Here is a 17756-nt window from a genome sequence, read left to right on the forward strand (position 1 = left end):
AATGAATTATTTCTCTTTAGAGAAAATCACGTTAACCGATTTATTTTTTCTAACAAACAATTTATTAGCTAAAAATCAGAGCTTTGCATGAAAGTGTATATTCGCTTTCGCATTCGCTTTTTGACTGTTAGTAGTGACTTAAACTTTATTTGAAGGATAGGACAGTGTTAGCTTAGTTTCAACTGGATTGAAATTATAAAAATTTATGTATGCGTTCATAAACCATCCATCCGATCGCAATGCAACTTTGGTGAGTTGTTCAAACGTCCGCCAAGGTTTTTGAACTAATACAATCATTTTCCAATGATTCGTTGGTGTGGTTTCTGCATATGAGTGCGCATGCTCGGTAGAATTGAACTGACACAAATCACATTTCGATTGCCGTTGACACTAGATAGGTAGAAAATAAATTATACGTTATCACACGCATTACTTTGTAATTAGTTATAACGTTTAATACTTAATTGATCAGCATGTCCCAGATAAATTGTTTTTGTAAAAAAAGCGTTTTCCTATTTACAGCACTTACATAAATTTTTACATAACACTGGTTTTCTTATTATTGTACAAAGTTCTATTTCTACTTGGTTAAGTAATGCAGGGTTTTTTCTTAAAACAAATAAATTGCCCTTTCTATAAACAAAAACCTAATTTACAATGTTCTAGTTTTTTAAAAAATAGTACACTATGACTTGTAGTTTTTATTTTCTTTGAACCTATTTATTTATTTTTAACGCATTGATTGTTCTTTTGAGCGCATATGTTTATCTTCCCTCTTTCTGATAAATGAATAATATAATATTTGTGTTAACCTCGTTTTCTTTTTTGTATTTTAATCAACTTCACTTTTCTTGTTAAGTCTCTGTTGTAAAATTTCTATTTGTAGTAACAAAAATAAAATATATTAGGCCGATTATAACTGGATGTTGTCGCTTTGCATTAATTTCGAAGAGTACGGTCTAACATTTTGTTGTAGTTATACATTTTCTTTTGAAACGTTTTCCGTTACTGAAAAAAATCATTGTAAAAACAAAATAAAAACAGGAACATTTTCATGCACCATTTGATAATTTTCAAATATGATCACCTGAATTTTTTTCAAAAATTTTAATAAAAAGTGTGACTTATGGTGATTCATTGCCTATTACCAAAGTGACGGGAACATCATCGGTAAGGAATAAATATCCTCAAACTTGCGGCTATAAGTATATTGTTTACTACGTAATGATCAAAATTGCCACAACATGTTAAGCTGTAACTTTTATTATTATAAAATAGCTTTCTTGCATTTCTTTATTCATGTTTCAGTAATTATAGTTTGTCCTTTTGTACACCCATTCTTTATTTTACACTTTCCTTGAATCGTTATATTTTATCCATGTTATTATTTTTCTTGTAAAAGTCTCGTGTTTTTCGTAATATTTACAATTTATGTTAAAAAAAAACTGCATAATATTATATCAAATGCCAGTCAAGTACGAGTATATATTAAGTCATGTACGGAATAAATGCACTGTATATACACTCAGATAGTAAGAACATTAAATCTTTCACCTTTTTTTGGCCCAGATATGACAACGAATCCGAAGTAGTTGTAGCGATTATAATTTTTGTTTTTAAGGTCAATTTACCCACTTTAAAGTCTAACAAATCCTGTTGATTATTTTTTTCATATTTATTTACTACCGTACATTTTCTGTCTATTTTGTTTTTTTTTTTAATACTATGTGACCTATTTGACAATTCTTAACAAGTTAAAGTATAGGGTCTTTTTTTTATTAATTAAAAACAGTAAAAACTAATGCCGAATCTAAAATAATATTGTTGATGAGTAAATAGCAAGGTCTGTGTGACAAAATTTGCAAATGACTAGTTGAGTGCGGTCATCTCTTTTTGAATTTTCTTTTGTCTATAAACGTCCAACAACGCTTTCAAAAATTTTCGAACATTATTAACCTAGAAAAAACGTCTAAACAAAGGAAATGAAGCAAAAACAGCTATAATAAATAATAACTGTTGTAGTATAGGACGACTTAAAATGTTATAAAATAATTAGTAACAAAAATTACAAGTGAAAGATATTAGCTAGTATCTGATCTGTTACGTTGTTAAATTAACAGCAAATGCCTGTTATAAACATCAAGTAAAATCACACAACAGGTGCGGAAATCTTTTCATGGATTCTAAAGTAATAATTTCCAATAATGTCTGTGTCACGCGCTGCTGGCGTTACACACATCAAAAAGTACTAATATAATCAAGCAAATTACTAGTTGGATTAATCGCATAGACACATAGTATATGATTATTGATGTAAAGATTTATACCTTTTCAGTCACTCTCCAACAACTTGAACGTTGTACAAGTATTTTCTCGAGGATACTCTAACCAGCTTACACGACCGACATGTCTCGCTTCCACATCTTTAATGCTGTTATGTCTCAATATGATCAACATGTTTTTGGGTCCATTCACGCAAATCGCTCCGGTAAATGTGAAAAGCTACTTTTTGCCCTAACATAATTAATTACTATTCGATAGGAAACCATTCCAGTGCTTTTTAACCAGTTACCAGGCGGCACTTCGCTAAAAACTCTCACTTACCTATCAGAGGCTGTTAGAGGTAATTTTAGAAAATTTGATTATGGTGGAAGAAATTTGTTCATGTACGGAAATTCAACTCCTCCTGAATACAACATCTCTAGGATTGAGGTTCCGGTGTTTATTTTTTACGCATCGCATGACTGGGCGACGTCTAAACCAGTAAGATTTTTGTACATGTAACAGCCTTATAAGAGAAGGAATTTTAATTTTTTTAGGACGCTATGAATTTATATAAGGAGTTGCCCCCGGCTGCTAAATTTGGCATACAAGAAATTTCGAATCTGAGATTTAATCACTTTGATTTTCTTTTCGGCAGAAACGCTAAAACTTTAGTATACGATAAAATTATTCAGATTATGGACAATTTTCCAAATAGGGTTACTTTTAGGTGATTACATTGTACGAATTGTGATTTTTAAATAATATAAGAATTGTAAAGTAAATATGAAGTTAATAAATATTTCATTTGTATTGAGTTCATCATTCTTTCACGATAAAGCATCCATGATATGTAAGTTTGCGAAATAAGTCAAAGAAAACAGTAGGCGCAACTTTTCTAGATAGGTTGTACTATTTTTCTTATAATATAATTATTTATACTTTCACTGTACGAAAAAGTTCGTTATAGAAACACTGACTTTTTTTCTGGTATTTATGTGTGTGGTTACCATTGAATCATGTATTTTAAGGCAAAAATTAACAGAACTTTCATCACTTTGCGTTTTCAGATATCGCTGTACCATAAAAATTTAAAGGCGCAAAATAAATTAGAGCTGTATTTTTTCTTTTAATCAAAAGCATTATAAAGCGAGTTTAATCAAATTTGGAATAAAGTAGACTTATAACCATTAACGAATAAGTACTGAAAAAAAGCCCGTCTTAATTTGTTTGGATGTTTTAACTCCATTAATTTTTGTCAGTACCAAATCAGAATATACTCGTACACACACAAAACACGGATTATAAACGCACTAATTTTTGAAACAAGTTTCCAGATAAATTAAGGCGGGACTCATTATTTTAGAGATAATAAAACGCTAAATCCCTGAACACATAATACACTGTTAGGAATTGTTAACCAGGGGTCAAGAGTCCGTTTTGAGAACCGTTCACGAATCTTTGATGGACACTAACAGTTGCCTGAATGTTCGTCGAAAACTTTTCAACCAATATCAACTCCAGCCTAGCGGAGATATCCGGATGAGTTTCTAAAAAAAATATTAAAATAAAAAATTGGTCTAAAGAGTTTAGACAGTACTTCCCTCGCTTTCAGAACCGTTACAGACTCATCATATTTTGCACATTTAAGATAGGATTTATTGAGCATCCTATCTTAAATGTGCAAAATATGATGATTCTGTAGTTGTGATTTATCATTCCATTCATATTTTTTAGATTTACATATACAGGGTGACTCACAAAAAATAATGAATGCTTGAATTTATTTTATTGATTTAATCAGGAACTGCAAAACCGAATGCTTTGAGATGTTTTAAATTTATAAGCATGGTAAAATTTTGATTAAAATGTATTTGCTCATCCCCCCTAAAAATTTGATGACGCCGCCGCAAAATTTTGCTGAAAAAATGCTATCTTAAATGTGTAAAGAATTATGAGTCTATAGTTGTGATTTATCACTGTATTAATATTTTTTAGATTTGCTTATACGGAGTGTCTGAAAAAAATTTATGACTGAATCAATTAATTTTATTAATTAAATCAAGAATTGCAGAACTGAATACTTTGAAATCTTGCAGACGTATTTGTCTTAAACTGCAAGTACTATACAGGGTGTTCCTTTTATCTGTTTACGCTTGACAATTTTTGCCTAGGCAACATATTATACACCCCAGAGACGACTTCGTCCAATTTAATTTTTTTTTCAATAAGCAATCATAGCAATCACAAAGAAAATGACAAAGATGTCAATGCCAAATAATGACAAAATTGAAAAAATTAATACTCGTTTTATTTTAAATTACCCCGCTATAAAAATGTAATACGAAAAAAACATAATAGGCATGCAGTCGTCACATTTCCGACAGGGAGGGAAGTACTGTCTAAATTCTTTAGACCATTTTTTTTTTCTTAAAACTTGCTATACTCCTAATATACATATTGTTAAGCAAGTTTTACTTTAAATTTTAGTACAGTTAAATGGTTTGTGTATGACTTAAGAATACATCTGTATTTTTTTATTTTACAATTTTCTACAATATCAACAATTATCTCTGAAACTCCTTAACAGTGTTGATATTTTGATAGAACATTTACTACCACTGATCTTAGTTTTTTATTTAACATAATATTGAGGACTACAATAGTAGAATAATGAAAGTGGAACTGAACGTAAAATAAAGCCTATTAACAAGTTAAGTAAATGGTATCATACTCTCGCTCTCTCTAAATTTATTAAATTTGTTTTATTCGTTTTTCAACATATCTTGGTTAAACATTCATTATGTTGAGGCCTAATCTCAGGTTTATAAATGCCTCAGAAAATAATGCACTAGTAAAGTGCAATGAACCTCAGACACACGTTCTTAGTGACATTAATGCTCGGCCTACCCAAACGCAGTTTCGGGGAAGATAAATACAACAATGTGTGTCCCACTTTTGAAGATTATTACACCATTAAAAACAATTCTAGATGTTGGTACGATTTTTCTGCAGAATTTGATTGTGTAAGTTTGATTTGCTTTCAGTCACCTATTAAAGAATATATTTTAGCCGACTGTTATAAGACTTAACGGTTATCCTGTAATTGAATACAGAGTTCCAACTTCAGATGGGTTTATTTTGACAATGTTTAGAATTCCACCAAAGAAATCAACTGCTCGAAAATATCCTGTTTATCTGCAACACGGTTTATCATCCACTTCTGATTATTTTGTAAGCATAAAAAGAAATTCGTTAGGTACGTTGATATACGCTTTTATTTTTTATAACATTTTCGTTCTAGCTTTTGTGTTAGCTGATGCAGGTTTTGATGTATGGTTAGGTAATTATCGTGGAACTCGGTATTCTCAGACGCATCAAAATTTGACAGTTTTTGATCCAGAATATTGGGACCACAGGTACTTCTGATAATCCAGAGTAGAAAAAATATACACACAATTTTTGTAGTATGGATGATATAATAACGTATGATTATCCTGCTTTATTTAGTACTATTTTATCAAACACTAATTCCAACGGAAAAATTGTTTACATTGGACACTCACTAGGTACTACTTTGGGTTTAATGTACACAGCTGAGTATCCTGATATTGCCAAAAACAACCTACAAATGATGATATTTATGTCACCTGCTTATACTTTAACAAATATGAAAGCTCCTTACAAGCTGATAGCACCTTTCGGACCGGCGATTATGGTACGTAAAAACAATGTATCAATAAAATAAAATAAAAAATATCATTTCGCAGAATATTGCTCAAGAACTAAAACTACTCAGAATTCTATCTCAAGAAGCAATCACGAGTGGTGTTTTTCGAGTCGTCTGTTTGGAGTCACCACCTTTAATGCAACTGTGCATGCAATTAAACAATCTTTTTTGGGGGCCAAACACACAGTTTACCGCAGTAAGATTAATTGGCAATAACATCTATATCTTTACACTTTTTTATGTAGGATCTTATTCCCACATATTTCAATCATATACCAGGAGGAACATCCCTGAAAATCCTAAATCATGCAGCTGATTTAGTTCTGGGAAATTTTAGAAAGTACAACTACATTGAAGATAATTACAAATATTATGGTAGATTAACACCTCCAGTTTACGATATCAAGAAAATGCAAGTACCGGTTTATATATATTATAGTACTCAAGACTGGGCAACTACAGAACTGGTAAGTTTTTAAAACAGCTTTTCGTAATAGAAAGTGTGCGATATTCATTGAATATTCTGAGCGTTTGCAGAGAAACTGACCTTAACAATGATTTGTGTGAATGAACTAATGAATACCTTTAAAAAATGTAGGTAAAGATCAACGAATTTTGAGTCGTGCACTGTGATAATACTTACTATTGTTAAAGGTATATGAAAACATTGTAAAATTGCGAAATCATCTGAAATCAACTTTAAACATTTTGTTATGTATATAAATTGTCCCTAAAATACGTTTTGTCTTAGCTGTAATATTTGTAAAAATCTCTAGTATGCTGTATGTTGATAAAGATTTTAGTTTTTTCAATGTTGACAAAGCAACTTTTTATTTATGCCATAAAAACTTTAAAGTAAATTATCTTTACAACTTCTGAATATATTTTAAGACAAATGCAGTATTGTCAAAAAACTTTTCCTTATAATTGAGTCGATTTTTAATTCTATTATTATAAAATCAAATCACGTAAAAATTAAAATACAGCCGTTTACACATATGTTGGTTAAGTACAAAGAAGTCCAGCAATGACTAGAGACAGTGCACCTAAATAAAATTTATTTAATCCATAAGTTTCTTGTAAGTACAAAAATATTTAGGTATTATAACAAAATAATTAAAAAAGCAAGTTACAACAATGGACTTTACCTGTAAAACTGGGAGATAATCTTTTACGTCTATGTGATTACTTATAAAGTTATTTCACAAACGTTAGAGGGTAACACGCGCTTGACACACATACAAATGTATTACTTAGTCTGCTAAATACTGGATTTGACATTTGCAAAAGGGTACCTACCCAATTTTGACGACAATTTTTAATGTTTCTTTTAGGATGCCCTAAACCTCTGGCAGCAATTACCAAAAGCTGCTCAACTTGGAATCAGGCGGATAGACCTCCCGGCTTTCAATCACCTTGACTTTGTATACAGCAGAAACGCGAAAATTATTGTTTACGATGAATTAGTGCAAGTTATAAATAAATTTATTAAAAGTTATATTTGTATTATTTCTAAATTTAAAACAAAAGAAAAAGAATTTTAGATGTTTTCAACTTTTTTTAAATCGAACTTCTGAAACTCGTGATTTTTTTATTGTTATTTACTCCGAATAGATAAATTACAATACATCTGTGCTTATGAAGAGTACGTAACGTACGGTGATAACAGTAACAACATGTGCGTATGAGTTATAAGTAAATGTGTCGTGTTTATTAAAAAAAAAACAAAACACGCGTTTCGATTTGTGAAGTATATATATGCTGAAAAATATTATAACTCACTCAGGGTAAAAACTCTACACGGACTCATAAATTACTTGTGTAGGACTATGTTATTTTACACAATTTAAAACCCATTTACTATGTATAATTTGGAAGTGACCTCATCACATTATTGGTGGAGATGATTGGACAAATTTTGGTTAACGTTTTACCGTTTACATGATATTCCTAATATAATTACAAAATTTGATAATAATCGGCCCAGTACTTTCGGAGATTGTCTGTCTAATAAAAACCGGGATGCCAGACCGACAGACAGACAGACAGACAGACAGACGAGCAGATAGACAGACAGACGGATAGACAGACCGAAACGGGAGACCTCCTTCTTCGTACTCTAGGAGTCATGATTGTCGAGAAAACGTAGAAAGTCGACCGACGAACTCGATTACAATATTTGACAATAAAATTGATGACGTCACCTAGAAACGTTGTTAAATAAATTTTACTTTAGATATATTATATAACACTTAAACGTCCTTTTATTTATTTATATACAGGATGAGGCACTAAATGGGATGATTGCAAATAGAAAAGAAATCTTAAGGACTAAAATTGTACTATCGACTGCAGAACGAAATAGACCATCACGTGGTCTGCGCATAATGTCAATTTATTTCGGTCGAGTCCATTATTCGTCCGAAAGGGAAAACGTCTGTTCAGTGAATATATGTATTATTTCTGTCCAATTAAATACATAATAGTATTAGTTTTAAGAATGTAATGTAATGATTATAAAACACCGTTGCTCCACTTTTCTTAATTTTTTTCTGGAATGGAATTATTTTGTAGAAAGATAAACAAAGGTACGCGTTTTGTTGTGGTATAAATAAAACTGAGTCTTAGTATAAGGAGTGGTTTTAATATAAAATTAAGTTAAAAATCATTAAAATCTACATTTAAATTTATAAAAAAATAATTTGACCAATTTTTGTAAAACATGCAGTTTCACTTTCAACAAACCAAAAAAAAATCTCCTATTTCTTATCTGTAGGTTGTTATTTCCAGCCGACCTCCCTACATAGAGATCGCAATGGCATAGTTTAAACGTTTTCAAAAACCGTGTCAAAATTTGTTTTTGATTTACATACATTATTTACATAAGATAGAAGTAACAACCGCCTAAGTAACACAAATTAGAATAAATATGGAGCTTCCGGAATTAACATTCAGCATGCAACAGCGTTTTCACAACTACATATTATATTAATAGTTTTATCGTGATTGAATGGACAAGTTTTGTCATACTTCTGACGTTTTAATAATTAATTACATTAATTCAAATAATTTGCTAACTATTAAGCTATTAGGTAAATACTCATTTAGAACAAAATATAGCAACTAATTTGCAGCGAAAATAATGTATTTCATATGTACTAAAATAGTTATTAAGTTATAAATAATTTTGCTTGTAAGTAAGCAAAATATTGTATTTCTCAGACAATTAACAATCTTGATGGGTCATAATAACCATGAAATTAAAGTTAATTTTTTGAAAATAAAAGAAAAGGGGTGCTAATACAAGCGCTTATGCTATAGAATATTTGTCCAATTTATCAACTGTCTTTTACGTTTTACAGACAAATAAACGAAATAATGGTGAAATCAAATGACGGTCAGATATCAAACACTGTAAATCAAAATTATGGATCTATAAATTTCGAACGGACGCTATACGCATTGTAAGAACGACAAAAACATCACTCATCATTAATCATTGTTCTGGACAAAATTATGTACTTTTGTTAACATTTTTACGCGCAACAGTAACCTGAAACAGCATAAATATCAGTGGCGGCTCGTGCCCTTTTAAAATGAGGGAACACAATTTGATTGGTACGTTAAATATGAAGATATAAAACAGGCTGTTATTACCAATTAATAGACGAAACTGTGTGACGGAAATAACTTGTCCACATACCTTTGATTTTAAATCGTTACTGAGGAGACACACGAAACAAATTGTTGTCCCTAAATTTTTCACTAAAATTTTATCGTCGTAAGACAGAGGACGATTTAGTATTCAATTAAATTCATTATTTTTATTTAAAATCAAACAATTTCACACGTACAGAATGAAAATGAAATCCCACAACTGAGTTACTGCTAGCGGTCACTGTTCGACCAGGACCCGATTCCAGCCAAATACAGCGACTAGACGCATGGTTTCTATGGCAACGGTGTAAACAAAACGTCTAAATGAGTCATGATTTGGTCTCCGTTTTTATCAGCAACATATCATATACGCAAAACACAACATCTTTAGATATAAGTTTTGATACATTTTATACAAATGGAGCGAGATAAAAATTTGTTTCGATAATAATTATGACATAAATTTCAGGATAATTTTTTAAATATTGAAAATTACTGTTTAACTATGTCCAGAGTGTTTGTAGACGTAATTTTGAGGGCGCAGATGCCCTTGTGCCGCCCCTGATAAATATTACTGATCTGTGTACACATTTCCGATAGCATTTTTCAAATAGTATTTTAATTAAAGTTTGAAAACGAGGCATGAAAAATCGTTCTCTTTTGAAAAGGATTAAATTCGTATAGTTTTGATTTGACGGAGCATAAGTAGTATAAATCTGAGGTTAAGATCAGTATTTAGAAATTTTTTGTATAAATAATTTCGGTATGGCAGGCCTGATGTAACGAAGCGAATTTTCGTGACGCGTACCGCGAGAGCCGGGCGTAAAGCCGCGATCGTCGCGCCGCCGCGGCGGAAGAGGATTCTGCCTTGAAGCCTCAAAGAGTGAAGAGTGTTGTGACTGTGTTGAGAAAAAGAAGTTTAAGTTTTTTGGGTCGTCTACCCGTCTAAGTAACAGTTTTTTTTTTAATCACCGCCCCCAAGCGAGAAACCGTACCACCGTCACAGGTTTTTTTTTGTCGTTACCGACTAAAGTCGAAACAGTCGTGCACGCGTCGTGTACCACCACCGCGCTACCCTCCCGGGTCGCCGTACCGTCCTCGCGCGATTTCTAGGTACAAGGTCTCCGCCCCCAAGTCCAGGAGAAACCCGACCTGAAGAAAGTCACCGCCCAGGAGGAACGACTTTTTGTTTGTTTAATTTTTCTTGTAGTTAATTAAGACCTAGACGTAAGTTTTATTATTTTAGCCATGTAGCTGGTGGGAGGAAATCAACCGTATTTTTTGTTAAAATATCTCTTGCCGTCTTATTTTATTCTCATGTTTTCGCGGGCGCTCACCACCTGAGATCCGTATCTCCGGCTTGAGAGCAATCCCGGCGCTCCCTCCCCCGGAGAGGGAGCTGGCGCCCGAGCGACCTCCGCTCCTGACCGAAGGCGCCACTCCTGGCGGCGTGAAGGTCACCGCATAAGCTTAGGTCGGCCAGACGTGTTTGTTAAATCAGCGACACTAGTCGGCTCAAGGCTTGGCACCCAAATACGCCGCCACCACACGTTGTACTTCAGATAAGTCAGTACATAATTTAAAAAAAAATCCATTCCGGGCTAAAGTGGAATCATTTTCCTGCACGACCACATTCAGAACAACTTCTTCACCCAATACGTTGTTAACACTCATTCGTAAAAGTAAACAATCCCTGAGGAAATTATATATACTCACGAAGAGTACATACGAAACGTCAAATTTTCCGAAAGTATTGTAAAAAGAGAAAGATCAGATTAGAAAATGGTCTAGTAATGATTTAAAAAAAAAGTAATTAGCACGTCCCGGAGTGTGAGGGAAAGTAACAGAAACGATTTCTTATTTATTCTATTTTATTGTTAAATATTACGTAAATATAGGTATTTTGTCGTGAGAGAATATACTATATATAACTGTAGTTATATTACCTTCTTGTAGTTCTAAGATTTTAAAATAACGCTAGAATATTATTCAGTTTATGTCACCCATTGTTGTGTATATTTTTCGACAAACTTTCCCGGTAAACAACAAACAAAGATGAAAAAATGTATTTATCTAATTTTTGAGGATATCTAAAAATCTTGTGGCAAGAGTGGATGTTGGAATTTGAACGTGACTTGTTCGTATTTCTAGAACCCTTTCGAAGGTACAACAGTTGTACAAAATATGTCTCACTAATAATAGTCCCAACATGATGTAATTTGAACTTCGACACTTTAGTTTGATTAATTTAAAAATGGAAGTTTGCATTTTTTTTAACAAAATAATCACACTTTAGATAAGTAGTTAACTAGCAAATTTTGAAATAACGTTGTCATGTTTTTGTTGGGGATGAACAAACAAATTTCGGTCAGTTTTTAACGATCTACATGATAACGTGTCTAATCAAATCGTCAACAGACGGACAGAAGATTTCAGTTTGGTTGCTGATTTTGTCAGCGTTATTGGGATTTCAGTATTACAAATAGTAATATGCTATTATATTTTTGCTTTAATAACCATCCCTTATTTTTTAATTTAACGTCCAGATTTATGAAAAAAATAAAAATTGTAAAAATTTCAAAATTTATGTTAGAAATCACAAGACCGAAATGTTGTTAACGACTTAATGTGTAAGATGGTAAATCGGTAATCAAAAAACCGGCAAAAAAACGACCACCCTGTTATTATTGTATTTATAGAACTATTTACTATGTACGTACAAATTAGCTAAAAAAAAAGAGACAAATGAATACAATCACTAGTTAAAATATCATTTTTAAAGAGGTTTTGCAAATCTAATCGGTCATATCTAAATTATGTACAATATTATTCGTCAACGCTAATAGCTTATTGGTGAATCCATATTTTTTAGAGTTTTACTTTAACTCAAAAATGGTTCGTCTAATTTTCTTAAAATTTTGGGAACACAGTTCTTAGCAATATTTTGGTGGTTTTCAAAGTGACCAGTTTTCTCTAATTTAGAAATGACTACCACTTACTTTACCAGTGATGACGATTGGTTTAAAAGGTCCACAGGGTGTGATTTTCTTAATTTTATGAAGACCTGAAGTAGTTCATAGCTTTGATAGTCATTATTCATCACCGGTCATGTTCGAAATTTTTTAAATTAAGTTTTCAGTGAAACCTTAAAGTTTACAAACCTGCAGTAGTGAAACTACAGAAAGAAAAATATGTACAAAATAGAACTTGTGGAAAGAGTTTTATGCGTAGGCATTTAATCATGTCATGGTTCAGTGAATTAGTGAAATTAAAACAAATAATTAACGATACGATGTATCAAAGAAAGCGAATATCTTAAAGCAGTGGAAATTAAATTAATAAATTTAACCTTATTTGGATACATCAAATTATCATCATATCAAGAAAATGCGTATGTCTAAGTATTTGCGATTACCTCACTATGAAGTACGACAACTACTAATACCACTTTTCTGTAAATATTAAGTGAGGTAAGTCACGTAATTTATTTAATATACGCTAACCCATATCATTTAACTGGTTCTCAGTAGTTACATTAACACATTCCTGAAACTACTCGAAGATCTGTTACATTTTTGTCGAATACAAAATGATTTTCCATTATATTATTACAGTATTTAGAACACAAACCGTCTAATAGGATATGGATTCTGTTTTTGACTTGTGTAATATTCTAGAATTCTAAGCCTTTTTGACATTTTTGTTAGTTAGGATCAAGCTCCCTCAGAAATGCGTCCCTGAACTATTAATTATGGTATCAACTATAGTGTAATTATTTCTTGTGGCCTTTCTCCTGACAGACGCCGGTTCTAATCTTTCATTGGACAATTATCGCGGCATTGAATATTTTGAAGGTCATATAAGATTATATTTACCGCAAAGAGTTTATGAGAATTGGAGTGTGGTGGTTAAAGAGTATTTTCTAAGATTCCTTGCACTAACATTTTCTCCGGATGACTAGTTTAGTAATGCGGGGTAAAAATTAAAAATCAGATTTCTATAGCAATTAATCTTACCGATTGCATTTCTTTCCTGCAATGACGCTCATAATCTTAGACAGAAAAATTACGTTATAAGAATAAACTTGCAACACTCTACAAGTTTTTCAGCTTTCGGTCTAGCCAATGTCAATAGTTATTTTTTCGTATTTCCTGATGTTCCTTGACTTTCACTGGAATTTGTTACTGCTTTTGTAATTGCTTGTACCAAGAATAATATCAAAATTGATTTGAGCTCTGAAACAAAAACAGGAATTTAGAGATTCTTAACTTTCAAAATTATTCAACTGTGTTATACTGGCTTGTCTTCTACAATGATTTTTACTAGAAATCAATAAATTTGTATTTAGAACCAAAAAATAAAAAAAGTTTTACTTTGTCTTACGCTTTACAATTTTCAGGACAATGGTTTTTATGTAATAAATATAATTCCAGATTTGATAATACTAACAATAAACTACTGCTTTGGAGAAATAATCTTGAAGGTGATCACAGGAACATAATGAATAATTTTTGAAGTTCGGTTTTGAACACTTGAGAGAATAAAGTTTCTTTGGATATTTTCCTTTGCAACGAAACGACTAGTGTCTAATGGCGTTAATATAACACGAAAAAGAGCAATGTAAAAAATATCTTTCTATGACAAAAAGTCCTTTTGAGAACATTTAATAAAAATGTCTTCAGTACATTTTCAAAAAAGCTAAAAAACACTATTTTTGTTTCTAAAACTAACAACTAGTTATATAAGATCTTTATTAAAATAAACTAATTTTCATAAAAAATATAAAATACTGACAACATTGTATGAGATATATACGTATTTCTGCGTGCTACAGCGACGATAATAAGCTAGCTTACCTTTTTTCACTTTTCTTGTGTAACTCTATTTTTAAAACAACACTGACTCTGTTTTGTTTTCCTTTCTTAATCTGCTTCAGATTTCAAACTAACACAGTAGTTACTTACGTAACATACTAATAAAACGTTTTGCAATTAGAATATAATGTCCCACGAGTCCGTTTTTCGATCATTCAAAAATATGAAATTGCACAAAACACAATTTTGCAACGAACATATATCTCATGCGTAATTAACCACTCTATAGCCTGCGTTTTTAAATTAACATTTGCTTATTTTAGTTGACCAATTCGTACTTTCTTGAATACTGTACCCGATCAGTGTTCCGGAAACAACTAACAAACAAATTTGCGGAGCTGAGAAAACCGTCTTAATAGATTTTGTAAGATTATGAAACCAGATTAAATGAAAAAATGGAAAAATGAAAAAACTTGTAATGAACATTCCATGAGAATAACAACCATGTTCTATGCATGTTTTACAAGAACGTGCCAGAGTAACGAATAATAAATTCATATTTACGTCGCTTATCTACAAATCAAGTGGCACGGACTCGTCCTGGTTATTAAAAAAAAATAGCTTTGGTAAGTGTAAATAATTAATTTTTAGGAATTTTTAAATATTGTCGTCGTATACGGTATTTCAGTCATAACTCATAATTTTAATAAAGCAGGAAGGACAATGATTTCATTTGTAAAAATAATTTTACTAATGATGGTTAGCTTAGATTAGAGTCCTTGCCCAGACTGAGAATTAAGTTCGCGTTAATGTGCCACAGAAAAAAGGCTATTATTTTAACGTAGGTACTACGACTAAAAACTGCTTGTAAAATCTTTCGATTTACTAAGTTCATAAACAATACACAAGGAAAGTAATAGTAGTGCATATTAATTTTATTTCACCTCTTCAAAATGTATTGAGGAATATTTTAAAATAAAGACGGATGTTCTTAAGTTGGTGTCCTTTTATGCCTTTTTTTTTTTGCTTCTAACAAAAGACAATTTTGTAATAGAACTAAGTATATATTTTATTAGGAAACATTTTAACAACCAAAACAAACAAAAATCGATTTGTGAATTTTGGGGTAACATATTCAAGATAATCAGATTGAGGACTTGGTTCAAGATTACAGAATTATAGAGTTAGATATATTTTATTACGGAGTAGTTTTAAACATTTATTTGCTAGGTAAATTATCATTTTTGTGATTCAGTTATATTGCTATTTTGAGTTTTGGAGCTATTATTATATGAAGAGGTGTTACAGCGCAGTTAGTACGGCTTCCTGATTTATTTTGAAAGCATAAATAAAAATTATATTTCTTGGTACAGGTTAAGGTACCTTCACTGTCTTTATTAATGCACATTAATTATAATATTTTATTGTTTTTGTTTTCTCTTTGATATTAATACTCAGCCTCTCTCTTCTCCGCTTGTTCCGTGTATATAGTGAATTGATTTTTTCAATGACAGATGACTGAAATGCTTGTATGCTTGTAGAGTAAGTATATTGGTATTGATTTTGAATAGTGTCTAATTTAAAATTATTTATTTTCTTGTTTCTCCGTGTATTGTGTATTAGATATGCTATTTATTTCTAAATTTATAATAGTGTTTAGTAAAGTTTCATTTTTAATATCAAAATACATACAATAATTAGTTTCTAATTGGAGTAACACAGTAATTAATGTTACAAGTCCGGGAACACATATTATGACAACAGTATGAGTGAGATGTTTAAGAACGAGGTGACCATGAGGGGCCGGTCCTGAAACGAATACTGTAAAAAAAGTGTTCACGGACGTATGTGGTTATATATTTTATTTCATATTGCCACCAGTTTTATTTAAATAAAATTTTGCAATAAAATATTTTCGCAATTATCTACCAGACAGGAAAATTGAAATTTTGTCATTTTTTGTGAATTTCATATCAACGGCTTTTTAGCAAATCATTTTACAATTTGGCCGAATCAATGTTCTTTAAATTTTATAGAATAACAAACTCCTATAAAAAAAGTAGCCATTCGTCCGATGGACTCGATTACTATACTACTTCCTTAGCTTACGCTCGGGAAGTCAAAAATCAAAATTTTTCTTTGAAATTGCAAACCGAATACTCTGAAATCTTGCACACCGAGTTTCTTATTTAAATAATAACATTTCATTGTGCAAATTTTATTTTTATGAACAGTCCTATATACGTTAATAGTAAAATATTTGGATACATTATGTAATTATTTGTTAATTTAAATAAAATTACGGGCATTAAACAAATATAAAACTTTGTTGTACAATTTTAATTCTCGTTTCCAAAATCCTACATGCACAAGGTTAACAACAAGGGTGGATTAATAAAATCTGTGTGTTCCCGAGCTTTGTAATACGTACGGCGTTGATGCGTGTCATCATTGCTGACCGTTTCTCGTTTCTCGTTTCATCGAGAAAAACGTTAGGTTTAAATTAAAGAACACGGTCGGGAACGATAATTATTCAGTCATCAAGTCGAGTCCACTAGAGTACAGTCAAGTTGCGCGGGAATTATTTGGTACATAATCATTGTGTGATCAGTTGTGTAAATCTGAGTTATTAAGAAATACATTGTTGAGTTTTACCCACGCCGATTTTATTCACCGTTCAACGTAACACTAGTGTCGAAAGTGAGATGTGAGATTAATAACTGGTTTTCTGATAACTTTCGAGCAAAATGGACAAGAATTCTGGATGATTTATGCCTGTTGAGACTAGAACTTAGCTGCGAAAATGGATAAACAAGTAAAGCAGATGATGGCTATCCTCACACAAATGGACGAGAAAATGGGCGCAATATTGAAAAAAATGAAAGAAGAAAAGGGCGCAAGAATGGACGAAATAAATCAAAAAATGTATGAAAGAAATGAAAAAAATTGATGAAAAAAGAATAGAAGAATTGAACGAAAAGATGGAGATGAGAAAATGAATGCAACAATGGAAGAAGTGATCGGAAAAATGGAAATGATGGACGTGAAAATAAATAAGCAAATCAGCCTAACTGAACAATATCAAAAGGATGTGTAAAATGTGGAAAATATTGTAGGACGAAAAATGGTCTCAATGGAGCATAAGTTAAAGACTGAGTTAGAAAAATCAGTGGAATGATAGAAGATAGAATGGAGAGTAAAATGAAGAAATTTGAAAAAATAACAAAAAATGGAGCAATTACAAGTTCAGGTTATGTGACGTCGGACGCCTTGGTAATAGCGTTGCGATGTGC

The 17756-nt window shown here is 31.5% G+C and overlaps 1 protein-coding gene across 1 annotated transcript in view; it reads left to right on the forward strand.

Moving 5' to 3' along the window:
• The window catches only part of LOC135131220 (uncharacterized), a 29780-nt gene extending 22244 nt beyond the window's left edge, over nt 1–7536 (forward strand). Inside the window, exons 5-14 of the mRNA XM_064058878.1 lie at nt 2336–2488; nt 2542–2763; nt 2820–2995; nt 5123–5288; nt 5335–5521; nt 5567–5681; nt 5731–5980; nt 6033–6188; nt 6238–6459; nt 7327–7536. Of these exons, the coding sequence (XP_063914948.1) occupies nt 2336–2488; nt 2542–2763; nt 2820–2995; nt 5123–5288; nt 5335–5521; nt 5567–5681; nt 5731–5980; nt 6033–6188; nt 6238–6459; nt 7327–7536 (1857 nt within the window). The remainder of the gene's footprint in view (nt 1–2335; nt 2489–2541; nt 2764–2819; nt 2996–5122; nt 5289–5334; nt 5522–5566; nt 5682–5730; nt 5981–6032; nt 6189–6237; nt 6460–7326) is intronic.
• The last annotated feature ends 10220 nt before the right edge of the window (nt 7537–17756 follow it).

This window comes from Zophobas morio, unplaced genomic scaffold (genome assembly GCF_036711695.1).
Source record: "Zophobas morio isolate AGI-343-1 ecotype UQ-CSIRO unplaced genomic scaffold, CSIRO_AGI_Zmor_V1 ptg000002l, whole genome shotgun sequence".
Lineage (NCBI taxonomy): Eukaryota > Metazoa > Arthropoda > Insecta > Coleoptera > Tenebrionidae > Zophobas > Zophobas morio.